Raw genomic sequence first — 27,091 nt, forward strand, 5'->3', positions numbered from 1 at the left:
GGGGGCCTTACTGCTACATGCCCGTTTTCTGTCTATACTCCCCACCGAGACAGAAAACTGAGCATGTATAAAAAGGCCAAAGTTTTCCTCACACAACCTCTGCTTGGATCCGGAGCGGAAATTTTGGAGCGGACTGAAGCTTAAAAAAACAAGGTTAGCACCCAGGCTGCTACTTGAACCAACTTCATTTCTGACTCACAAGAATATATCCCCGCCATCAACCTAATCTCGTCAGGAGCGACATAGATTAGGCTGTTATCCCCAAGCAGATGTAAAAGGATCCGGCTCATTCTCTGTGCTTTCGCCTGTTTGCATTGTGTAACATAATTGGTTTAATTGGGCTTTGGGGAACTATCCAAAGCCAGACTAGGGAGATAAGGGCCGCCTGGACACAGATTTTGGCACTTGGACGAAAAATCTGCGCGCACTTGGAACCAGACTCCGCGGGCTTCAGCGCACAATACTATACCGGCCTATGTATACCACTTATAAAGAAAGGTTATGTTTAGAAAGGTCAAAATTTTCCCCATTTGTTAAACCTCTGCTTCTAGAGTCCTGTCTGACAGGGTATAGAAAAACAGGTTATGTTTAGAAAGGTCACAATTTTCCCCAATTGTTAAACCTCTGCTTCTAGAGTTCTGTCTGATAGGGTAGAAAAACAGGTCATGTTTAGAAAGGTCACAATTTTCCCCGTTTGTTAAACCTCTGCTTCTAGAGTTCTGTCTGACAGGGTAGAAAAACAGGTTATGTCACAATTTTCCCCAATTGTTAAACCTCTGCTTCTAGAGTCCTGTCTGACACTGTGACAGGGAAGAAAAACAGGTTATGTTTAGAAAGGTCACAATTTTCCCCAATTGTTAAACCTCTGCTTCTAGAGTCCTGTCATACATAATAGGCTGTCATCCCCAAGCAGATGTAAGGATCCGGCTCATTCTCTGTGCTTTCGCCTGTTTACATTGTGTAACAACATAATTGGTTTAATTTTCTGTAGTGCTAAAAATATTTTAGGGAAAAGGCGAAACGTTAAAATGCTGCCGGTACATGGAAGGAAAATGCAGATAAATCTTTCGGATACGGGGCAGCTGACATCGAAAAATAAGCCGGCGCCTCATAGATCACATCTGCTTGAAATAGTTGTAATGGGTAAGCTCGTTATTCCAGAAATCATCGGGGTGGGCTAGACGAACATCAAACCCAGCCCACGGTGCGGAATAGGCAGTAGCATAAATCTCAAAGACCCGTGGGAACATAACTGTACTGGCATGAGGAATATTCAGTTATTGCCCGACCAACTAAAATATACAGTGTTACATGTAGAAGCGCCCCCCCCCCCAAAAAAAAAACGTGTTGGCTTAAATGGTAGGTCCCCGAGGTAGGGGTCGGACAGCGTGCAAGAGCCACGTGGAGTGGACAGTGAGAGACCTGGTCTTTGGGGAACTTGCCTAACCTGCAAGCAGATGTTAAACTGTACATTGGGCAAATGGATACTGCTTGGCCAATTTGATAATGTCTTTTGCGGCCACCTAAATCTGCAAGGAGATTAGAACTAGGTAAAGCCAGGCTGTTTGCGGAGGGCAGGCCTGGGCACAGTACCTTTCCCCGCATAAACGGCGGCCTAACTCCCCTGGCCTGGTGGATGCTGGCCAGTAACGCAAATCCCGGTACCTGCGGCGGCTCGAAATGAAGTGGATCATTGGGAACGGACTACCAAAAAAACAATACCTAGAACTGCAAAGCTTACCCAATACTAGCCTGGGTGCCATACCCATAGCACACAAAGTATGTCACCCATAGGTCAAGTGTGCTATGGGTCTGGCGCCTAGGCTAACCTGACCCAATACACGTTTTGTGTGGTTTTTAAATCATAATTGACTGGCTCTTCGGGTATCGAAATTTAAGTAGAGAGCCACAATGAAACATTTTCCAGGTTTGTGTTTGTTTATGTTTCTATCACCGTCTGTTTACAAAAATAAACGGAGCCAGGTTATAGGTCTGGGATATTTATTATTTTAAACGGGCAAAACATGGGGCGAGTCTAGGGATGAGTGGTAATCCCTAAGCAGAGATTGTGTTATTTTGTCCCGTTTTTCTGACAGGGATTTTTTTTTGGATTATTATGAACATCAATAGACTTTAAAGTTTGACGTCTAACTGATACACAGGCAAATAAGAGAAAGCTGACACCCAGGCAGTCACCATTGCTATAATTTAACATTTTGTCAACGCTACGGACTAAGTTAGAGCAAGGACAATTGTATAGAGCTTTCCAATGCCCTATGGTTAGAGAGATAGAGAAAATCTGGTATCGCATTCATGCACACATGCATGCGTCGCAACAAGCCCGGCCCTGGACTCACTAGGTGCAGCCATGCATAACCGCAATCTTATCAGGGGCAGATGTATCTATAAACAGGCCGAAATTGTTTTTCAAGCTACTCGGTCTGTCATTTATCCTGGGTCCCTGTGTTTTAGCGCCGTGGTTTTAGACCACTTTGTTTGCAGATTATGGAGAGCAAAGAAAGAAACAGGCTGGTACCCAGGCTACTACACTCTGGGCTCTAGACCCAACATTCCTGCAAGAAAAAAATTCCCGTTCTCATCGAGGTCAGGTCCACTCGGAGAAGGGGACTGAGATCTCCGAGTGGACCTGACCTCGATGAGAACGGGAAATTTTTCTAGCAGTTCTGGGGAGCACATAAAGACACAATTACCTAACAGAGACACGCAGAAAAAAATGCCGTGCTTTGCGCCAAGTGTGTAACACACAGATACACGAAGTTCACACAAAGTTATCTACGCAACTCTCGCCCATTTTAAACCTTCTTCTCAACATCAAGATGCCCTTGATACATTTTGTATGAAGGCAAAATAGCATCGATGATAACATGAATGAGCCAAACTAAAATTAACAATCTTACTTACCATCATATGTCCAGGGGAATTGTGTTCCGTAACATCCAGGATTGTACCCATGTCTTTTCCCTTCTCATCTGCCAGCAAGATCTTGTCGGCTTCCTTACGAAAGAACCATTTGGCCATCTTCATATGACTAATGGGGGCCCGGACTTCAGACATGGCTCACGACACGCTGATCACGTCAAAATAGAAAATAAAGAACAACGAAAATAGCAGGACCTTGGGAAATTTATATGACCAGAGGAAGCGAGGAAAGCGGTACAATGTGCTTCAGATCAGGCCTCAAAAGAAGCTCCTCCTCTTCAACCAATACATCAACCTGTCAGCCGGCCTACAGCTAGCCACATCCCTACAGACCACCGCGGATCAGGGCCTGACCGCGGATCTCGTACACACGTGTTTCTGATATGGACAGGCCGTGTTTTCCCAGATAAAAGCTCGAGAGATGATGTTTGAACTATTTTATCCGCTCCTATGTATGGCGACTTTATTAGTCATACATTTGTTTTCTATCTTGTGTCGTGAGGTTAGTACCACCCATACTCCAGGAACGATTTCGTACAACATTGTGCCACCGAATGGACCACAGTTTGAGATAGGCCTAGGTATACAAGACGCGTCCGTCAGTAAACTCGCCGGGGAAGTGTCCTCTTTGACTGGGATACCAGAGTCAGCGTTTCTGCTTTACAAGAATGGCACGAAGGTAGGTTTTTTTTTATATGCTTCTGTTTATATATTCGTTTAAACGTGTGGAGTGATGCAGGTTGAAAAATCATTATGTGACATTTTTACATTTCCGCCTCAGCTTAACGACGGCCTGACGGGCGGACACTGGGCCAAATTATGCAAGTGAGTCGTGTCAACAAAAATATGACACGGTGAATATGAACACTTTTTCTTCCCCCTTACCAACCACTATGTCTTGTGTCCTTAGATCAACGATGAGACTGCCATTGAGAATGGAGGGATAATCCATGTCCAAATTCCCATTTTGGGTGGTATGCCGCCGAAACGTAGGAAAGGGGTGAGTAGAAAAAATTATGATCTTGATCCATAGTGTTTGCAACCAGTCACGTTTGTAGATGTGATGTGTGCAGTACTGCAGTATGATCAGTTTGTCGTGTCAGTTTTTAAAAGTTTCTTTTACTGAGCTGATGGCAGCTAACGCTTGTAGCGAATGATCGATGATTACGTAATCATACCAGTACCATTGAACTAGGTAGGTAGGCCACTGGTAAGCAAATCATACCAGTGTTCATTTTGAAGCAGATGACCAGGCTTATTTTTCGCTCCTGCTCTTTTATATAATTTTTTTACCGTTAGACTGGGAGACGGTGAACTGTGTTACAAAAAGAGACGGTAGCATTAGAACTAATCAACTTACATCTGCTTGGAGAATCATGTTTACAGGGCCATGATGCCCGCACATATGGTTTCCCGATTATCCGGCCGGAGCGGTCTGCCCTGGCTCCGACCACTGGCGCCTGTCCCTCTCGCTCTCTTGGGAAGAACTCGAGCAAAGAGCTGTTGTAGATAACGATCTGTGGAATGTCTATAGGATAGGAACCCATTCCCACCGCTCTCGGTAGAGAAATTAACACGGTTGTACTGGGGCGCCTTGTATGAGGGCCTGCAAGGGGGGGGGGGGGTCCCGACAACGCTCTACGCTGAATTCGGAAACCTCTCGATTACGCTTTACGATAAATACCAAGTGGCTACAACGCATTTCATTAAAACGCCGAATACGCTCTACGTAAAAATATTAGAGGGCTCCGTCTACGCTCTACGTAGAATTAAAACGGCCGATTACGCTCTACGGAAAAGGGCTTTAATACGGGCCCCCTTGTATGAGTTTCGTTTTTCCAGCGTGTTCGGAAAAGGGTGAGCAAAATTACGATGATATAGTGTAAACTTATGACTTTTTGCAATCATGTAAAAAAAGAGAATTTATGGGTGACACAACTTTAACGACTTGCAGATACAGTACGAATGTCATTGCGGTATTAAACCTCGGCAAACTACACATGCATGCTAAAATGCCCATCAAAATGTGAGCGAAGTGTACAGATACAGTTAAATTGTAATGCTTCTTATACGTCTATAAAATCCTAATCCCCGGCAGGCTGGTTCTTTCTTACAAGACTCGCCAACAGGCAGCAGGGGAAGGCACATTAAAGTTAGCTTGTCTACCAGGCTTCGGGTAAGGAACAGCGGGTCGTGCCCGATCATAGCCTGGGTGCCAGACGCTAGCGTTCATAAAGCGATAGATTTTTTTTTTGTGTCCGCCACTGTATCCGCCGCCCAACCCCAGGCTGCCCCAAACCCAACCGGACGCGAGGAGATTATAAATTAGAGCCAGTGTGCAAATCAGGGTCGGCGGGGCGTGTTGCTTTCCCGGGCCGAGGAATTATCGCTGACTCGCGGTAGGGGATGGCACTCAGGCTAGCCCGATCAGGGTGTTCTATGGCTTCCAGACAGGGTAGGCTTCGGGAGGCGGCTTAAAATCATAGAAATTGGTCAATTTAGACAGCTAGCATGCCAGGCGAATTGTAGGAGAGTTGGTACGTTTATACTTATAGAACAGTTTGTCGCAACTCGAAGCCCGCCGGAGGTCTCCTGTTGTATAGAGAAGGGGTCAGCCTGAACAGGAAGGAACAAAAACTACTCTCTACGAAATGGGACAATGCTACTCTCAAAGCGGATATTCATTTGGAACTTTGTGACCTTTTTTCTATGCCACATTTTTTTTAAATCTAAATATTGTCTTGAGTATTGTTTGGTGTACTAGATACATTACTTGGCTACCCTGCTTGGCTACCGAAAGATATGCTTGGATCAATGGAGATAGATATCACTAAGCGGTATTATGTATAAAGCGATTTATAAGCAACCTTTTAATTGCGGAGGGACCAAGGGGATCCATCCGACATGAGGCTATTAAACATTTTGTGAAATCTAGGGTAAATGTAATGATCTATTCCGGCGGGGATATTAGCCTGTGGGCCGGCCCTGATTGGTCCCGCAGTTGTTTTTCAAAGTAGAGAAAATATTATCTTTTCCTAAATAACATATATGTTGGTGGATATCGTTTGTTTATGTGTGTCTGCTTGTCTGCTTTGGACTAGCCCTTGATAATATGACCACAGGTGTCCAATCCGCCTTACGTAGGAGCAATTACTTGGTACTAAAGTACGCTAAAGAGAGCAGGGCGATTTGAAAATGTCAACAACACATATCGCTCAAAATTATGTTCTGCGCATGCATCATATCTGGATTTTAAACCTGGATACTGTCTGACCACTTCTGTCCTTGTGGCCCCTAAGATCTGCTTGGAGATTGAATAAGCCGCACCCACGCTCCGGTCAGAATTGACCAGCTTCGGCCGCGCCGGCCTGCTATTAATTAGTGTCGTCTTCCCCCTGTGTATGGGGGACCGTTCGTTATCAATGCTAAGCGTAGAAGGTCTTTAGCTAATAAGAGATTCCTCTGGTTGGGGGATATTAATTCTCGAAATGTCTCGTGACAATATTGTCTTACGCCTTGGTCATAACCCGTACGCGCAACCGCGTGTTGTCTACGTGCAAAATCGTAGGTAAATTTTGGGGATACATAAGGCTACTCTCCAAGCAGAGGTTGTGGGGGAATGATCTTTACCTTTTTATATTATATGGAACGTTTTTTGTCGCTACCCCCGTCGGGGGCCGCGGACCTTCTCTGGCTAATGGATACTACCTGGCCAATTTGAATTTTGATACTGTCTTTTTGCCCCCGATAGGGATCTGCTTGGAGATTAATACAAGGCCTCAGCATGTAATTTTTATGGATGACGCGCGCATTAATTTTCACCTGAATTTGGAAAAAAAAAAGCAAATTTTGTTGTCCTGGCATCCGTAATCCTACAGAACCCTGCGGATTTGGGAGCACGCATACACTCCGTAGCAAAACCTTCTCTGCGTTCGGGCTGCGGATTCATCCCCGTACGAGCCCAGTACGGGCGATGCGCGTGCCCTGTACAACCAATGGGCGCACCACGCACTGACTCCGTGAGCCTACGATCAATTGCTCTACGGGCGGCGCACCGTTATCAGAAAAACGTGGCGGACATAGCCTTTCAAAAACGTACGGACAAAAAGCACGTGCGGTGGATAGCATGCCGGGGGAGTTGGTCCGCTGAGAGAACGGTTTGCTTCACCGCTCTAGCCTGGATGCCAAACTTGGCCCAAAGTTGTCTAGTGTGCACACTGGAACATTTTTGGCGCAAAATAATGTGGATCTGGAATCCAGACTACACGGCCGCCACCTCCCCCCGGCAAATCGTCTGTCTATTATATACTCCTAGCAGCCGCCTCCCGAAACCTGGTAGAGACTAGTGTCCATCCAGTCTAAATTTGTCACAACTGAATGGTAGCTTTCCACACCGGAAGTTCAGTTTACAGAGGTTTTCATGTCTTCATCTTTTGGTAAAAATTATCCAGAACTTCGACAAAAGAAATTTACAGTAGTACGTTTTTGTACATCGTGTGTGAATTTCATGGAAGTTGGTCGATAATAGTATTAATACCCTGGGGCAAGCCTCGTTGGGCGTCGCGGAGACTTAGGCCACAGCAAGTAAATTTTATGGATGGCAGACTCAAAATGTAATGCGAGTGGGCGAAAAAAAACAAGACGGGCCGAAGAAGCAAGGTTCCTACATTTTAACTCAAGCATACATGTACAGAACACCATCACGGGAAGTCCTCTCTCGTCTGGGATGGAAGTCTGTGAGAACTCTACATCGCCAACATAAAGCCATGCTAGTGTATAGGGCTTTGGACAATTCTTTACCACCACATATGCGAGGGGTGTTCATCAGGTATAGAGATGAAGCCTCCAGATCCACCAGACAGAGCACATTGGACAACCTCATCATACCGAGGCCCCAACTGGAAGTGTACAGGCGGTCACTGAGGTACTCGGGGGGCGACTGTGTGGAACTCCTTGCCACCACATGTACGAGCAGCCCAGTCATTGGGAACATTTAGAAGTATGATAAGGAACTTGGACTGATAACGGACTGATGATTTACTATTTATTTTTGTACTATATTTTGATTTGCATTTTGTTTTGATTTTGTATTATATTTTGGTTTGATTTGTAATCCGTGACCCCGCCCTCACCCTCGACCTTGTTGAAAAGCGGTCATACATGTATGTATGTACCGAACAAGCTTTCGAGTTTAAATAAAGGCTTACTACTACTACTACTACTACAAATGGTTTTGACTCAGAGGGAACATTACATATACACAGCCAGCATCACATATCACTGCATCAAAAAAAGGAAGAAAGAAAACATCAAATCAGAGCCTTTTCTTGTCTTCTCTCTTCATAGTTCATATCTGCCATCCACCTGTCGACATGACAACAGACATCTTTGCCCATGTTCGGCATGCTGACCACTGTCAGAGGGCAACGATTTCTTTTCTAAAATCAGGCGGAAGTTAATGCGCGCGCCGATGTCATCCATAAAAAATTACTTGCTGTGGCCTTAGTAAACGCGCGAGGGGCCAGGCGAGGGGCCTTGTTTGGTTAGCCCGTCCCCGGCACACGCCCTCCCCGCGGAAACCATCTAGGCCGCGCCCTGATAGTGATTACGCAAACCCCCTAGGTCCGCCGCCCAACAATACAGCGTTGAGAATAGACATGACTCTCTCAGTTCGGTGTCCCTGGACACTTTGGGTGGCAATAAGGACGCCTATGTGGAGTTAATCCGAAACAATTCACACTTCCTTCGAAACCGCTGTTTAATTAGGTGATGATCAGCTGTTAATGGCAGCTAATGAGATCCGGGCCTGCGGGTCGGGTGTAAGCATTAAATCTCGCTTCGCGTGTCTGGTTTCAAGAGTACAGTTGCATACGACGGTTTTGCCACCGTAAATTATAATGCCTGCGGGCCGTAAATCATAATACGAACCTACAGCTGGTCCCTGGCTGGATTCAGGAATAAGTCATAAAAGCCGAAAGATGCAACAATATCGGCACATAGTTATGTGCTTGTTGAACCGGGTCGGATCCGAGCTGCACATTGCGTTTTTATTTTACTAGTTCATTAGTTGTTTAGTTGATACGTTTTTGCCTGAGGGCTTCACTGCTAGCCTCCTTCGCAGTCTTGTTGGACGTCGGATTCGCGCTCCAATCCTTTTCTCCGCAGCAAAAACTCCCTCGGCAGTAAATCGTCCCTCGCGGCGGCATATTACTCGCGTCGCTCACAGAAAAAAAAATAACGCCGACGCACAAGAAGACTGCGAAGGAGGCTGTTCACTGCAAGCTCCGAGGAGAAATACGTTTTCCGTGTAGTTAAAACCAAAGTTGACTGTTCTCGTATCCATTTTAACAGGGTGCCGAGTATGACCAGGTTTGCCAAGAAGACACGGAACAATGCAACTGCCAGGGTGCATGTAACTGCACCATCATTGTCTCAGGCCAGAGGCCCTACCAATCCAGTCCAAGCTCGTACCAACCCAGTCCAAGCACCTACCAACCCAGTCCAAGCACCTACCAACCCAGTCCAAGCTCCTTCCAACCCAGTCCAAGCTCGTACCAACCCAGTCCAAGCTCGTACCAACCCAGCCCGAGCTCCTACCAACACAGCCCGAGCTCCTACCAACACAGCCCGAGCTCCTTCCAACACAGCCCGAGCTCCTACCAACCCAGTCCAAGCTCGTACCAACCCAGCCCGAGCTCGTACCAACCCAGTCCAAGCTCCTACCAACCCAGCCCGAGCTCCTTCCAACCCAGTCCAAGCTCGTACCAACCCAGCCCAAGCTCCCTCCAACCCAGTCCAAGCTCGTACCAACCCAGCCCAGGGCCGGCAAACTTCTCAAGTCCTTCACAGTACCGGTCAAGTCCTGGCGCAGCCGGTCTTGACATCACCCTGTACCAGCCAAGCCCAAGCGCTAGCGCTGGTTTCCATGGCAGCGAAGGTGACCCAATGGTACAGGATGTCTTCGAATTCAGAGAAGGAGACAACCCACAAACATTGGCGTACAATGCTCGTGAGAAGAACCGTGACTACAGCTCAAACAGCGACAGTGACCTTGGAGTTCACCGTTTGGAGTCTTCAGACGACGATCCGTCCGGTTTGTCGGACACGAATTACGAACCATTCGATAGTTCATTCTACATCGATCCCCAGAGAACCCCAACTGAAAGACCAACTAAAAAAAGAACGGGGGGGCCTGTCGGACCAGGTCGGAAACTCTTCAGCAAGGCAGTGAAAAAGGAGACACTACATAGAGTGCTTTCTAAGAGTCCTTGCTGTCGTTCTAAATGCTCAACACGTTTCACCTATCGGGAGTTAAAGAAAAAACGAGAAACTTATTTCGGCAGCGGAGACGCGTCTGCTCGTTCGTCTTGGCTTGTTGAAAAGTTGTCGACTTTCCAGAACTCGGAGACCAACAGCACGGCATATGCTTTCAAGGTCGATGGAAAGACCGTATGTAGGAAGGCTTGGTGTAGACTTTACGGAATAACAAAAAATGTCTACTACAGGGGAAGATCTGCCTTCATGAAAGGTCGCACGTCAGCTTCGGAAAGGTTACGACCCCGGCGGGAGAAGTCAACGGCGTATGTGAAGGCTGGCGTTTGGTTCGGCATGTATGCTGCGGCTCACGCAGAAAAGATGCCCCACAGGAGCGAGAAGTGGCTGCCATACCGGACGCGCAAACAAGGTGTGTACCACCAGTACCGGCAAGAGATGGCCGAGGAGATGGAGCCATACTGCTCGAAGCAGACGTTCTATAATATGTGGAAAGAAATGTACCCGGACGTGATCATTAAGAAGGTATGTGACGCTTCTGACACAATTCATTGTAATTCAATATCATATAGCCAGTAGCCGTCCGTCGACCAATCAGAAGGCTCCATTTCCCATGGGTTATCAGAATAACCGCCCACTTTTTGGACTGTACCATCATACGAGGGACAGGACACCAACAGTAGTGTTAAGACTTGTAGTATAATATTTATCTATTAAAAACGTATCTTTTAAAATTCGTTTTGAATATATATATATATTTTAAATACAGCGATTTTATTCAGTGGTTATCGCACCCGGCCAGGGATTATCTGACCATATACACCTCAGGTCGGGGCATTAAACCTTTATTAATGATATTTTTACTGATATTATTACAGTATCAGTAGTTCTATATGTACTAATTGTCTGTTCTCATACCATGTTTGTTCTGTTCCTGCAATTAGCCCTCGGGCAAGAATTTGCAATAAACAAACCTATTAATGGTTTGGGAATCCCTAGGTACCTATCCAGCAATGTGTGAAATTGACCATGCAATATATTACATTTCTCATTACAGTCCAGCCTATTTACCAAGTGCAAAAAATGCGTACAACTCGAGAGAAAGCTGGAGAGAACACGGGACCCCATGAAGCGACAGGAAATTCAAGACCGGCGCCGTGCCCATCTTGGCCGACAAATGTAAGCACCTACATCATGTTGTATTTGGTAAAGACAATTTCCATGCGACAAATCAGATGCACATGTACGACTGAATTACTGGCTGCAGAATCAATGTAGGTCGCAGAACATCAATACGCTATTAAAAGGTATGCAGAAATACACCGTATGCAAATATTTGCGATGGGCGCAGTCTCACTAAGCGCGTATTTTTGCAAGGACTTCTGATTTACTAACCATATAACAGTGAAAAAAGCTAATAGCTATAGCGGAGCTGTACAAAGTGCCAAATATGCGCTATCGTATCCGCCGCCAAATGGGTATTGTTTTCTGCCTGGTTCACGAAACTCTTCCCAATGCAATCCTAATTAATTTTGTAGGCGTGAGCGAATCAACTATTACCGGAGAAGAGAGGCAGCCCATCGAAACCCAAAGCGCTACCTAAGCCTGATTATCGACGGTAAGTTAAGAATTTAAAAAAAAAAAACTTTACACTTGACTGCTAGTACAAAATAACTAAACTGAAATATTTATAAAATTTGCCATTCTGCAATTTTAACATTTTTTTCAGACCTTGTTAGTAATGTTACCTCTATTACGTTTGTATCTAAAATACTACTCATAAATGCCCAAATGAGATGCATATGCATTATGATAAGTTTCTTCTTGCGCATTCTTGTTACAGGAATGGATCAAGCAAAGACCTACCTTCCGCATTTCGTTGGTGCAAAGTCAAAGGTAAGTTTCATAATGATATATGCTAAAATTAATGAGTCAATGATTACTTAAGAAAATCTACTGCATTTTTTTCCTAAAGCTGCTGTCGACATGTCATACATTCACGAATTTGGCCTCCTGTACGCTTACCGAATGCCGCCGACCGTGGTTAGGAGTGGGTCGGCTGGCGTCCGACTGGTTGGCTGAACCAGTTCGGCCAGTGTTCGGCTGGTGTTCCGGAGTAGGTCAGCAGTATTTGGCACATGTTCAGGGGTCAAATTTGGAGACGAATGTGCGCCAACCTACATAGGAATTACTCTTAACCCCCTTCTACCAACCGTGCCGAATGGTTCCAAAGCGTGCGCCGATCACCCCAAACTAATGTCAAACACTATCCGACCATCAAATGAACTCCCCTCATTAGGGAACGCTCCCCAACTTCAGCATACCAGGACCTTACTCAGCCCGTTGAATTAAGACTGTTAATAATTCCTGGCATTACAATAATCACATGGCAAAAAGAGGTGAAGTCAGGCCCAAGAAAAAGGCAAAGTCCAAGAACGTTGTAAAATGCCACAAAGTTCACCTTTCACTATATGACATGATTGTACGTAGTGGGCCCCTGATTCTGCAAATTTTCATTCGGGACAGAGTTGGAGAATGGTTAGGACGGATTCCGTAGTCTTCAGCTAGTAGTTGGTATGGTTGGAAGTAGGTTGTCCAGCATTTAGGGCTAGTTCGGTAAATGGTTATGAAATGGTTAGGTCATGGTCGGCACAAAACATAAGCGTGGCCTCAATAAGGTCAGACACCTGCCGTCCAACACCTGCCGTCATTGAAGACAGATTCTATGTATTTACACGTTCATTGTTCCGGGGAAATTCCCCTATCTATTTTATTTTCGACAAGCACAATGAACAGTGGACCACGGCTTAACGCCCCGTCCTAAGTACTGCGACCCTTTCCAGTAGTGTGCACGGTCGCTAACCATTGAACTACACGCTACTAAATGTGTGGCAGGGGCTTAATCTTGTGAATTGTCGGCATCCAGTTTAAAATATTCTTTATTCCAGGACATGGCATCAACGGACCTCATGAAGGTCCACGTTTCGGGGATTATCAGTCATGGGCATGGCATAAAGGCCACGTTTACTGATGTGTTCGAGTACAACCACGACAGTAATCTAACCATCAACTTGCTGTTGAAGATGCTGTACCGTCTGTCCAAGGTATACTCTATACGACATTACTGATTTGTAGATTTTACAGATTTGTATTGCAGAAATGTATGTCATTTTGCCGCGTCGATTGTCTGCACGTGTTAGGAAACAACAATTCAACTTTATTGTTGTTTCATTTTTTTTTGCGCTTCAGCAAGGACCCCTGCCTCCTATACTCTACGTTCAAGCGGACAACTGCTTTAGGTGAGTATTACTTCTATGAGGACCGATTTTCCATTGAAACGTGACTATCTGCAGGACTGATATCCTTATATGCATGCACACCGCAATATATCTCACAGACTCACTATATATACATTTTTACATGTATATGTATACAAGACGGCCTAATAGATAAAACTTTCAAAGCAAATTACGTAGCGCTGTGCAGAGTCAACTGATACGTGTATATATTTTTGCAATTAGTCTACACCGAGTAATTTTTATGGGTGACGTCCGCGCGATCTTTGATTTTGGTCGGTTTCCAGAAAAAATGTCCTTATACTATGTTGTTGCAGACCAAAATCAAATCGTCTCAGATTCATTGTAGTTTCCATCAAGAATAAAACAAAACTTACTGATTCTTACACTTTGTACAATATTTTATCATAACATTTGTGGTCCCTTGATACCACCAAGGTAGCGTGTTTTTTTTTCGGTCGGTCTTGTTTTTTTAACTCTCCCATTAGATTTAGCGCGTCTCCAAAGGACGTCATCCATAAAATTTACTTTATTTACTAAGGTGTGGCCTTAAAGAAATTTACTTTGCCTTTTAGCGGGATGTGATGATATAGGATATGGAACCATTGGTGTTGGTGGTTCTGTTTATCATAACGTGCACTTTTCGTCTTCTATTGTACTGTCAACTTTCAGTACTTACAACCATCGACTTAGTTTCAATTCTTTATCTCTGATGCATGATAGGTTCGATACCTACTTAGATGTATCGATTTCTCTTCATTGGAATATTGATATATACTGTGTTTACAGGGAGAACAAGAACAAGTACATGCTTGCATTTCTTGATATGTTGGTCCATCGAAAGATATTTGTAGAGGTAAGTGGCATTGATTTAAATGGTTTATGTTAAGGCAAGGCAACCGTCAAGTCCTTTACCAAACAGCTTAGACCTGTACATGGGACATTTGTGTCGATAGAAACGGTAATTACTTCAAGAATAAATTATTGTTTTCAATCGCTTTAATGTTTGTGAAAATTCCCAAGACCTTGGCATGGTTCTATTTTATACACAGTCCCGGTCCTGTCCACCTACGGGGATTTCTAGTCTCTCGAGGGGGGGGGGGCAGAAACCTGGGCACATCCATTGGTTTACTCTTAGTTGTCAAATCCGTACTGGTGGCTGAGGGTTGAGACGGCCCTGTTCTGGATAGTGTCCGCGTATCCATATCCAAGGACGTACAATGTTGATTTGCCCCAAGCATGGTTCTGGGCTATCCAGGACCGTGCCGAAGTGATTTTAAAACTTAAGTAAACAATGGACATGGTGTATTAAGGGAAATCAATTTTATTTTTTATCTGTGTGTAGGTGCAGCTGTCTTTCTTGTATGTCGGCCATACTCACGAAGACATCGGTAAGACATCTATTTATCCGCTTTTTCAATATCTTAAAGGTGTACCAGTTCTTCTGTACCCGGGGTCCATGCTTGAGCGGTATGACAGTGACGAAGACATTTCATGGGTTTAGATTTGCTTTCACATTTCTGACATTCTGCTGCGAAATGAGTGGCATTTTTGGTGAAAATTGATCTGGATCCAGTCTTTACTTACGCGTTGAAATTAATCTGTTCAAACATTGTCAATCTAATTAAACTCATTAAAACGTATTGTAATGATTTCCAGTTAACCAATAACAATCAATGGGAGCGCAGATACTATACATACAATGGCGTTAGTGTGGGCAACGTGAATTCGTTCACGAGCTCATAAGTATCAAATACCATCTAGAATGTTTAAACGATTGCACAGAGAAGTAAAGAGACGCAAAAAGCTTAACCCTTGTCCTGCTTGCAATTTTTGCACAATATTTTCAAATAATTTGGAGTCTTATTCAGGTCATAGACGTTGCCTTTTTTTGCCCCGCGGTGGCGTAGTTACTTCTCAATTCGTTGCGTTTCGCTGTGGTGTGGTAACCCTAAATTAGACACATACAGGGCATTGTATAGATATGGTACTGTATGTGCGACCCGTACATATATGGGTCCAGCAGGACAATGGTTTTAAGTGTTACAAATTCACAACACTCTTTAATCGTTTGACGTTTCCAACCTTAAAATCAGCTAGTATAATTCTTTTTGTTTAAAGTTAAAACTTTTGGTCCAACACAAAAAAATCTCTCACCTAGAGCACTCGACCAGTCACTCTGGTCTTCCTCAGTAGACTGTCCCAGTGAAGCTTGTCACGTGGCTTCTTTGAAGTGTGACGTCAACACTGGGTCAAAGGTATCTGGTAGACGATGTCGGCCCCCGTCGCGGTTCAATGTAGGGTGATGGGCCCTGATGTAAATAACTTCCTTCACCCCTCTCAAGAAATAGTCTTGTTCAGTGTCTAAAATCCTTACAGTGTCAAGTGAAACAAAATGTCCGGGTGACTATGTGAATGTGGTGAGACACCTCTGAACTGGCAGAGCTAGGCCGTGTATGTTCTTGAATTTTAGAGACCTCTCTGTTTCCCCAATGTACGTTTCCTGGCAGGGCCCCTTGTTGTTTTTGCCCTGGCAGGGGATGCGGTACATGTAGATTACACCACACTTCTTCTCTTTGGGAAGACGTCTAAGTGAGGAAGACCAGAGTGACTGGTCGAAAGCTCTAGGTGAGAGAATTTTTTGTGTTGGACCAAAAGTTTTAACTTTAAACATTAACTACCAACACAGATGATTGTATTGTTTTTCTTGTGTGCATATTGGATACATTATTGTTTTTACACACAGACCAACTGTTTAGTCAAATAGCGGACCGACTAAGGCACGAGGAAGCGAGGACACTACAGCAGCTTCTGGAGAAACTCCCTGACGCGGCGCAGATGCGAGGCCTGTACGATGTTCGCGGATGGCTGGAGCCGTATATCGTCAGCATCAAAGGCCACTCAAAAGTCGGCTTGTTTCGGTTTCGGAACAGTAAGACCACAGAGGGGCTGGTAGAGATGTTCTACAGAAGAAGTCATCAACATAAGTGGAAATATAATAAGAACGGCATGTTCCGTACAGATCAACAGGGCAAACCCCTTAGACCGGGAGGAAGACCGAAATTGCTGTTACCCGTCTTTGAAAAGAGAGAAATCAACGTTGGCAACCTGTTGGACCAAAAGCTCCCCAAGTGGGCACCGTACCTGGAGTCTCCATTGGAAGACAACCAGTGGAAGGAATATCTACAACAACTGAAGACGGCATCCACAAGTCGACCTGCTGCCACACGCTATGCGATAGGTGACGGTACGGGATGGACGATGGACAGACTGGCGCCATGCGACCCAGCGGAGTTAGCCAACAGAGAGGGAGAGGAGGCAGCCATCCCCGAGGAGCTGGATCGTTTATTGGCAGAGGAGCTGGAAAGTGCCGAGGTAAGATATCCACTTAAAAGATTGATTGTGGATGGTGCTGAACATTGCGCGATGTTTTATTAATTCTACTGCAATCGATCTATCTATCTATCTATCTATATTTACATATTGAGCAAGAGGCTATTTGCTCTTTCCAACAGATTGTCGTCGGAAGAACCACGTTAGGGACGAGGAAACGAGGAGGAAAGAGAGGCCGCCCACGTGGAGCCCGGGCAGGAGGCCGTGGACGTGGACGAGGGCGCGGTCGCAGTTAGATTTGTTTAAATCTCCACTCTTTGACGTTTAGTACTCCCTGTTTTACATACATACATACATACATAATGTGTTAACTTTATTGTGTTTTTCTGTATTTCTTATCGTGTTTTGCGTTCTATTGGTTTAAACGATCAATCATTTTGAAGTCACTTTTCTTAGCAATGACTTTGTAATGCCGCATGCAAAAACATTGTACATGATGTATCCTTAAATAACATCTATTGCTGGAGGGATATTGACCTGTTTGGTTTTGTTTCCTCAAAATTATTATAGTATGTCAACTTCAATACATTTCATGATATACACTGCTATGTTGTGACAGTTCTTTATTTCTACTTTAAGCCGCCCTGTCGGCGACGAGGCTTTTAGCCGCGCTGTTGGGACGAGGCTTTTAGCAGCGCTGTTGGGACGAGGCTTTTAGCAGCGCTGATCGGACGAGGCTTTTAGCAGCGCTGTTGGGACGAGGTTTTTAGCAGCGCTGATCGGACGAGGCTTTTAGCAGCGCTGATCGGACGAGGCTTTTAGCAGCGCTGTTGGGACGAGGCTTTTAGCAGCGCTGTTGGGACGAGGCTTTTAGCAGCGCTGTTCGGACGAGGCTTTTAGCAGCGCTGTTGGGACGAGGCTTTTAGCAGCGCTGTTGGGACGAGGCTTTTAGCAGCGCTGATCGGACGAGGCTTTTAGCAGCGCTGTTGGGACGAGGCTTTTTAGCAGCGCTGTTGGGACGAGGCTTTTAGCAGCGCTGTTGGGACGAGGCTTTTAGCAGCGCTGTTGGGACGAGGCTTTTAGCAGCGCTGATCGGACGAGGCTTTTAGCAGCGCTGTTGAGACGAGGCTTTTAGCAGCGCTGTCGGTGAGGAGGGAGGCTTTTAGCAGCGCTGCAGGTGACGACGAGGCTTTTAGCCGCGTTTGTGCCAAGAGATCTAAGCTGGTACAGATTGATTTTTGTTTCCTATTAAAATTTTTTAAAGTCTGAAAACCTGAATATTAAAGGCTGTACAGGTTCTCTTTCAATTTTGTTAGCTCTTTGATTTTCAAAATTTCAGACGAAAAAAAGGGAATAAATTGGATTTTCCCTTTTAGATTTGGATTGTGTTGATGGAAGAGGAGGAGGAGGACACGAGAACACATCGGGGGAACAGGAAAAGACAGGAGGAGGAGGACACGAGAAGACAGGAGGAGGTGAGGAGGACACATGAGTGAGAGGACCTCCGGCAGCAGAGTGCTGGCTTCCTTTTTCGACATTAGAACAGATATTTCTTTAAGCCACGAGGAGATACTTCAAGTCTAAGAAGGACCGCTAGGTGCGTACAGATGATAAAGTTTGTAGCTCAGTGTCGTCTGAAGAAACGCGAGGCTTAGATTTATTTTAAGTCGGGTTCTTTTTATATGTTCTATTTCCATGCCATTGGAAGAGGCATTTTGTATAGTGCTTGAATTTTGTAATACGAGTACTATTATATGGGGGAGTCTAGGTGTAAATCCTTACTGTGTAGAGGGGGGTTGGGAGAAGTCCATGTAAGAGTGAGAGGGGAGAGATAGTTAAAAAATTAGTTTTACAAAAATGTCTAACCTCATATATCGTTTCAGAAACTGGAGAGGAGACTGAAGGCGTTTTAACAGGTAAAGGACAGCTGGACGAGTTTAAGAGACAATCGCAGGAGCACTGCAGAAAGACTTTATGTCCTCCGAGTCAAGCGACAGTGACACGGATAGGCCAGTATTCAAGGTGAGAAGACTGGCCTGGGAGTCCGGGAAACTGAAGAAGCGGAAGGACTCCCTGGTTCCAGCGAAGGGCACCCCTTTGTCTGGGGATATCTCAGAGAGAAAGCTTCCTGACGGGCCCAGAAGTGAAACATCAGTAAGCGGTATTCCACACCGGACACGGAAGTCGGGGGGGGGGGGGAAAGCCAGAACAGTAGTTTTATGGATCAGGCTTTGGGACTTTGTCTTTTTTTTAATCGTTTTTTGTTCCTTACATGTAGCTCTGTTCATGTAGTTCTGCCAGTTCATTTATTCAAAAATATCCGGAAATGATATCTGTAATTTATCTTGGATGCCTATCATTTATCAACGTACTTTGAGTCCGCCAGGAAATGAATTAAGAAGCAGAGTTTGAATAGTAGTTAGCGTAGTTTACCTCCATCAAAGTATTTTTAGTCATTTGTGTTTGGTTTTGTCATTGTTATCCTTGAACGAATAAAAGGAATGTTGACGGCATATATATTGTGTACGATTTGGGAATATTTAGGGTAGCATAGTTACAAGGTTTTATGTTATAACATAAATATATAACGCTTACTTTACTCTTTGTAAAGTATACATAATGACTCTTATTTAAGCAACCCTTAAGCACTTTAAAGTACGCTTAATACTGGTACACAACGAGTATTAAACGTAAAGTTTTTAAGGGTGGCTTAAATAAGTTCCATTACGCATTTTACGGACAAATTAAGCTGGCTTTAATCACTGCACTATAAGGCGCTTATGTGTAGTTAACATATGTAGTGTAAACATTAAGATTTACGCTGACTTTACTGTGCTTAGAAGTTGCTTAAACCTTTACGGACTAGTTAAGGAAGCTTAAATCACTACCTTTAAGGACACTTTAGGACGCTTAAATGTACCTTAAATATCAATATTCAAGCTTACTTTACAGTGCTTAAATGTTGCTTAAAAGAGAACCATGAAGCTCCATTACGGACAAACTTAAAGCTAGCTTAAAAGTAATATTTAAGCACTCGTAAAGATTTCTTTGCTTAAAGAGTGCCAAAACGGAACCTTATTAAATAGCCTATTTCGTGCAGTGATATAAGTATACAAATCCCTGGCGAGGTTCCATCCGCTGTATGATATCTACATATGTCTACATATCTTCATATGTGATGAAGATATCTACATCACTTCCCTGCCTTAACTCTTTAGATGTCGGGTTTAGTTGAAGGTGGCAGATTCACTGATGAGGTTAGTCAAGTGTACATGATGTTGTTAAGCATTCAAATACTGGATGGACGAACATTGAATAAATCATACGGGCAGTGCTACAAAAACTAACTCGTCTTGAGGTAGGGCTAGGGAGGCTTCCCAAATACTCTACTGCACAATTGATGTTTGCAGAAGCAAGGCGCCTCAGTCAGATTGATGTGGCCGTGGTTAGCAGATGTGAAGACATAACAGTAGGCACAGATGGAACAACCAAAAAGGACGACAAGGACGGCTCTGTTAGTTTCTTCACCAAGAAGGGCCAGTATGAATAAGCAGTTTGAGACTAACTGTCAGGTAACACTGATCAGCAGGTGGAAATGTTCCAAAAAGTAACCTCAGACATTACCTCTGCAGTTCTGCTAGTGCTGATGAACTACGGGTGTCTGAAGAACACACAATGAGCGCCACACATAGGAAATAAATGTCTCAACAAGAGACTAGATGAAATAAGAGCAAAAGCATTGCAGAAGGTGGTTCCATCTTGGGATGAAAAGACAGTTGTGGAGAGAGATAAGCTATGATCAGTGTTTTTGCAGTAAGCACTACATTGTTGGGCTAGCCACTGCTGCTGAAGCTTGTTTGAAGAAATTTCAGATGGACACGGTGAGATGGAGGTGCTAACTAACACAGTCTTTTGCTCACACAGGAGCATGTGAAAAGTCTGTCACCCAAAGTAATGTGAGGCATTCCTTTTACAAGAGGATCTGAAGAAGAATGGGTCCTTGCTGGCCAGGCTGCCTGCAGATTTGACAGATCTCTTTGAAGACTTCATCCAAATCAATGACTTAGAGAGGTGTTACAACGGACGGCAGCGTTCGGGTGAACGCGAGGACGACTATGACCACATATTGATTGGAGATACCAGTTCTCTCACGCGCTTCAGCGACGTGGCTGTTTGATACTAAAGTAAAGTACTAAAGTACTTCAGTTTAGGTAAGCGGAATTATTCCTGGAAGATCATCAGTGATAAAAACGCAACTTCAACACGTTTGACAAGGATATCCGCTATAACCGTATTTGTTTATTTTATGCCTGAAAATACTTGCCCAAAACGTTTGTTACAACTCTAGCATAAAGGTGCATGGAATCGAAACAAATAGTGGAACGGTGACTCAAAAAAGGCCTCAGATCAAATCACTGGTTTGGGTTGGGGACAGTGGTGACATGCACCAATGCCCCTGCAATGAAGGCCGCCCTGTCCCAGTATGGTAAAGTGATTTGATGAAATATCCGACATACTCCCATTCGACATGATTCAGGGGATAAGACAATACAGAATTGACCTTTGAAAACCTATCCCATATGGTCTAAAGGTGGGTGACAACATCATCTATAAGATATCCAGTCCAGGTAAAGTCATGTAATAAGTGCGGTGAACGGGACCACTTGTTCGCCAACTGTCCTTTGGACTAGTGTGGGTGATGTTTGCAGTTCGGGGATAAATCGCAGGATTTCCCCCAATGAGTTGGTGTGTACCATCTGTGTAGTAGAAGGCCATGTCTACAAAGAGTGCCCTATATCCCAGTAACACCTGGGCGTCGCGGCAAATGTCTAAAACATGATGAGGATTGTAAGGAGCGGGATGAGGAAATAACGTGTAGAGGATACAATGAACTGGTGTAATAAAGGAGTTTGCATGTAGTGTTCGCAGTAGTTATCTCTCACTGAATGTGTGTTATTAAAGTGTACCGGGTGTGAGGACGAAAACTTCCATAGCTGTGATGAGTATTACGACTCTAATCTTCCTACCTCAGACTGAACAGAGATCTAATCCTTCTATAGAGTTTTTTTTCTGTTTTAGACAACATGCTCAGGTATGAAAAATATATTGGCATTCATCTAACGAGGAACATACATGTATGACCAAACCACAAGATACTATTATATCTGTGAAGGTCCTGTTGAAGAGGAAAATATATGTTGATTTCTTTGAACTCCAGATAAGCGCTTTTCAGGCTAAGTGGACGAAGGGTTAAAAAGTGGTGAAATGTGAATGTGAAGAACAGCAATGTTATCTTCTGCAATATGGAATCTCTGCAATCAGAAATGTGGTCGAAGAAAGGGAGGCTCGCGTAAAACACAATTGCTGGTTTTTAAAGCACAAACGCTAACTATGGAGACAGAAGAAAAATAGCAGCATAGAAGGAGTCGAAAAGAGAGCACCCGTGGTAAAAGTGCAACCGTCAGCTAGGTTTGCTAGACCAAACAGCACACATTAATATGTTACATCAACTTTTAATGTTAAAGTCATCCCTTTCATTTCATTGGACTCTGACCACCGACTTTTTCCCAGAAAGCTAGAAAGAGCATAATACATTTAAAGAGCTAGAAAAAAATGTTCCTGGTATAGCTATATTTATTGAATAATATTCACTATCTCAAAACCAGACAGGTATAATAACTTGGCATACGAACTTTGAACACACCATCCAACAAGTTCAAAAGGGAACATTTTGGAGTTACCAAGATATGAAAAAAAGTATGAAACATCATGGTGGACAGAGACAACTGTAAAACCCCACAGCACTGATTCCAACCATTAACTGCAACTACGAACGACGGCATCTGGACTGGAATATAAATATAAGACAAACTAAAAACCAACCATAAGAGTAGATTAAAAAGAGAGCAATGGATAAGAATTGCCTTTAAGAAAGACTGCTGCAAGTGCGATAGGAAAATCTTGTATGACACGGCAATCTCCAGGACAAACAGTACATTGACATAAAACGTGGAAAGTTAGAGAACATAGTAAAAAAATAAAAAGGAAGACCCTCACAAAATCATTGATTTCACAAGCTGCAGTTTAAAAAAGAAACCATGCCCTAACCTATTGACATAAAACTAGACCAAACTGAATACAAACGCAAGTATTTTGGATCCCAAAATACAAAGTCAAGAGAGCTGCTTTCGTAACCTCCACATCCGACCATGTGGCAGGTAAACTGTGAGGGGAGATTCTACAGACGACCGAAGTGCTCGTTGATATAAATCCGCATACATTTCTAGCCAGCTTTTAAAGTAAACTTGAAAAAGAAAATTTTCGTTTAAATCTTCCTATATCCACCTTACGCAATAGGGATAAAAGCTACTAAGAACAAAAAAGTTACGTTACGTTAGAATCATACATCAAATAGTTTGCCGTTGGGTACTATTTTCTGTAGGCGCACGAAAATTGTCTGCTATTGACAGTGATGCAATACAACAGCCGGGCCCAGCTGCATGGCCAGGTGTGGGCATATCAGATTACAACAAAGCGCTCCAAAAACGCGGGCATTTCATATTGGCTGAGTCTAGAACGTATATATCTAATCTGATTTTACATACCCAAATTGAAAACAATAACCGCGGGTTGGTCTATTGACATGAAAGTACAGTTAATAGAATACAATTGCACGTTTAAAAAAAATCTCAAATCACAAAAAAGCCTAGATAAAAGAATCATATAATTTCTATAGATAGTCGTTGGGTACTATTTTCTGTAAGCGCATGGAAATTTTTGTCTGCCACTGGCTGTGACGCAACACAACACAACAACAGCTGCATGTCAGCAGTTTGGATAGCATTCTGTAAATTTGTATTATTCCGCCGCGCATGGGTTTAAAAGCTCAGAAGGAAACTTGGGAGTCGGCTCACCTATGTCCGTCATCTGTACTCGATTCTACGATAGACCACCAAACGAATTTCATACGTGTTTTGGGGATATTATTAAGGGTGATCTTTTACAAGTTTTTGAAAAAGTTTTTTTTTCAGCTGGGGAATTATCTCCCAGTCAGAAGTTCGGTATCATCACCTTACCTCCAAAGACTGGAGATCCGTTGGACCCAAAGAAGCGGCGTCCCATCTCACTACCGATTATAAAATTCTTTCTGGTGAGTCTTATCAATGTTTATGTAAGCACTGTACTCCTTGACAATGATGTCAACTCTGGCGAGTTTTAGTAATGTTAGTAAGCATTAAGATCTATCGTCCAATTTTTCATTTTTTTCGATCTAATTTCCTGTTCCTTTTATGATTTTTAGATGCGTATGGCCAACCGCTCAAGAAAGACACTTCGACCGAAAGATCCAACATCGCTGGACTTCGAGATGAACCCAGACCACATCCCAGCCGGGTTTCTTCGTGCTGATGTGTGGGCTGGGGACCATCGCCACCTTGTCTTTGCAAGCAGTTTGCGCTGATATCGAAAGCAAAAGACTTGGTATTGCGATGGGACCTTCTTCGTCGTACGCCCACTGTTCACGCAGCTGTTCAGCATACACGCGTTCATCAGACAGGGGGAGGACTACAAACAGATCCCGCTGGTGTTCGTCTTGATGAGCGGGATGGAGAAGAGGAACTACAAGAAGGTAATTTATGTTGTGTATCATCATTATCATGTTTAATTTTGTGATTTGACAAATTTGCACTTTGTGGTTTATCAGTGATGAGATGACAACACGGCATTGACCGAACCAATTTTGTTGTAGGTTTTCCGGAAGGTGACAGAAATGCTTCCCCAGCAGGTAAGCCGAGGTACGGGAGTTGGAGAGTTTTCCGTGCGGGAAACTCTCCACCTGGAGCTACGGACTCCCGTACGGGAGACTCTCCACCTGGAGGTACCCACTCCCGTAAGGTAACTGTAAGGAATGTCACCAGGACCAGCGTCGCGCGATCGGGAAAGTCACCATTTCGGGACGGCATGGCGCAAACTGGAAAGTCACCATTTCGGGACGGCGTGGCGCAAACGGGAAAGTCACCATTTCGGGACGGCACGGTAAACTTCATACCAAGCTAACTAGCCACAAACGAACCTTTTCTTTACATTACGTAAGGTCTTTTCACTATTATATAGAAACTACATAATGTAATACATTCATGGTGTTGAGTCCAACTTTGGACTTTATTACGAACGTTCACCGTGGAACGTTCGGAAACCGACTCGGAACGTCGAAATATACTACATAATGTACACAAATTTGTGCTGCAGTTAAGTCGCGATATCACTCAATATTATGCAGTACAACTCACTGATATTTTGTTTCACTGAGGGATAACTTGTGGCAACAACATAAAACTTGTTACGTTAAATGTACTCATAATGATATATAGGAGAATCAGGAAGCATATAGCAAATAGCATAGCAAATCTTTTATAGTATAATCTGGTATACCAGAAACCCTCATACACACCCTAAGTGTAACATATACACATAACATATACATATAATTGTCCTAACACACAACACACTATCATTCATACTTAACAGTAACAAAGGCAATACTTAACCTATACCCAACTAACTGCACTTTAACCTTTAACATGCTAACCCCAATACAATATGAACAATGCGTTTTCATATGCAAATTCACTTAACAACATGGCCGCCCCCAACAGGAGAGAGGCCCCTGCTTGCAGGTGGTCCTTCACGTTGAATAATTATGGCGATGACGACCTGGCACGCTTGCGAAACATCGACCCCGCGGCAATCAAGTTCATGGTCGTAGGTGCGGAGGTGTCCCCGACCACCGGGACACCCCACCCACAGGGCTACGTCAACTTTTCCACGAAGGTTCGTACCCCGCACGTGAAAGGGCACCTAGGCGACAGATGCCACGTGGAAAAGGCCGTCGGTAACGACCATGACAACGAGCGGTACTGCTCGAAAGATGGCAACGTCGTCGTGCGGATGGGACATTCCATCAGACAGGGGCAGAGGAACGACCTGACGGCCGCCACCAATTTCTTACAGGAAAATGACGGCGACCTGTCTGCACTGGCGCAACAAATGCCTGAGACCTTTGTACGCCATCACCGCGGTCTACAGGCCTATGTCTCGTAATGTGAAGATAACGTTCCGTGGTGAGCCTATAATGGTGTATACTGGTTTGAGATAAAAGGCCTTGTCAGGGTGTGTCAATTTTTGTTTGTTGAATGTTTTTATCCCTTCTGTACAGACTGGACTATGGCGATGAGAAAGGTGCTGAAGAGAATCCTCCACCACGTAGGGGAAGACCCCGAGACTTATGCGGCCAGCATCCCGTCCGAGCAGCGCCCAGTCCGCAGTGCTACGGGGCCAGTCCCGACGCGACGGCGGAGGCTCGCTCCCACCGGACAAGCCTCTGCTGGTCCTTCGACCAGTACCGCACCGAGCGACGACAACACCGACCACGGTACCACCGACCCGACTGGAACGACGGACTACTTGGACGGGGACACCGAGTCGTTGGACGACAGTGCACTGCCCAACTTCTCCTTGCTGGCTGACGTCCGGTTAAGCTAAGGTCCCAATTGGGGAAAGGGGCCCTGGCGGGTAGTTCCCGGGCTGTTTTTTACCACTTTCGGGCGGGACCCCGACGTGGCCCCGCGGGGCACCCTGCGGCTACCGGGCTATTTTTTGGCCCGTCGGGGCCCCGATAAGAATTTAATTCTGAGTTAAATTCTACCCGGGCCCAGTGACAAAAAGACGCCGTGACCTCATCGTGAGAACACCGAGAGGTACCCCTCCGGTTGCCGGCATTCCACCGGGACACATTTCTTACGTCACAGACCAGATGAACAGAATAAAGGTGTGTACTTCGTAAACCCGGGTAAAATGTGTGACCTCACAGATCAAATGATCACAACAAATACGTGAATTCTGCATTACGTATAGGTCAATACAAGACATCGTCAGAGAATCTGCTGGGTACATGCCGGGTGCCTGCCGGATACCGACCAAAGAGGGTGACAAAATTTCTAACAAAATGCTACTGAAGGAAACTTTTAATTGTGACCACGACAGCCGATGCCCGCTCGACTCCTGAACCCGGCCGGGGCCAGCCGGGGCTACATCCCCGACGGGCACCGGCGTAATTGGGACCTTAGCTTTAAGCCTAGCCCCGGCCCAACAGTCACCGAACCGACGAATCCACCAGCACCATCTACATCCACCCCGACGCATTCCTCAACCAGTGCTCAGCCTGACCTACCAGTTCCCAAGAGGCGGCGACT

At 44.6% G+C, this 27,091-nt stretch overlaps 2 protein-coding genes across 2 annotated transcripts in view; one reads left to right on the top strand and one right to left on the bottom strand.

The window, feature by feature from the left end:
• Window positions 1-3,243, bottom strand: part of LOC109470860 — a 9,159-nt gene extending 5,916 nt beyond the window's left edge. Inside the window, exon 1 of the mRNA XM_019769944.1 lies at window positions 2,923-3,243. Coding sequence (XP_019625503.1) covers window positions 2,923-3,075 — 153 coding nt within the window. The 5' untranslated portion in view covers window positions 3,076-3,243. The remainder of the gene's footprint in view (window positions 1-2,922) is intronic.
• Window positions 3,244-3,248: 5 nt separating this feature from the next.
• Window positions 3,249-18,094, top strand: LOC109470866. The gene is made up of 12 exons (XM_019769950.1): window positions 3,249-3,619; window positions 3,851-3,940; window positions 9,292-10,737; window positions 11,270-11,391; window positions 11,751-11,830; window positions 12,056-12,108; window positions 13,161-13,316; window positions 13,462-13,511; window positions 14,298-14,364; window positions 14,854-14,899; window positions 16,255-16,883; window positions 17,024-18,094. Exons 1-12 carry the CDS (start codon window positions 3,362-3,364, stop codon window positions 17,135-17,137), a joined length of 3,111 nt encoding a protein of 1,036 aa, XP_019625509.1. The 5' UTR covers window positions 3,249-3,361; the 3' UTR covers window positions 17,138-18,094.
• The last annotated feature ends 8,997 nt before the right edge of the window (window positions 18,095-27,091 follow it).

This window comes from Branchiostoma belcheri, unplaced genomic scaffold, assembly GCF_001625305.1.
Source record: "Branchiostoma belcheri isolate BF01 breed outbred unplaced genomic scaffold, Haploidv18h27 scaffold237, whole genome shotgun sequence".
NCBI classification, from domain to species: domain Eukaryota; kingdom Metazoa; phylum Chordata; class Leptocardii; order Amphioxiformes; family Branchiostomatidae; genus Branchiostoma; species Branchiostoma belcheri.

What these genes read in the sequence shown, in the direction of transcription:
- LOC109470866 (XM_019769950.1), top strand. Translation starts at nt 3,362, where the DNA reads ATGATGTTTGAACTATTTTATCCGCTCCTATGTATGGCGACTTTATTA. An exon ending in TGCTGTACCGTCTGTCCAAG is followed by an intron (nt 13,317 to 13,461) that starts GTATACTCTATA and finishes TTTGCGCTTCAG; the next exon opens with CAAGGACCCCTGCCTCCTAT. An exon ending in CCATACTCACGAAGACATCG is followed by an intron (nt 14,900 to 16,254) that starts GTAAGACATCTA and finishes TTTTACACACAG; the next exon opens with ACCAACTGTTTAGTCAAATA.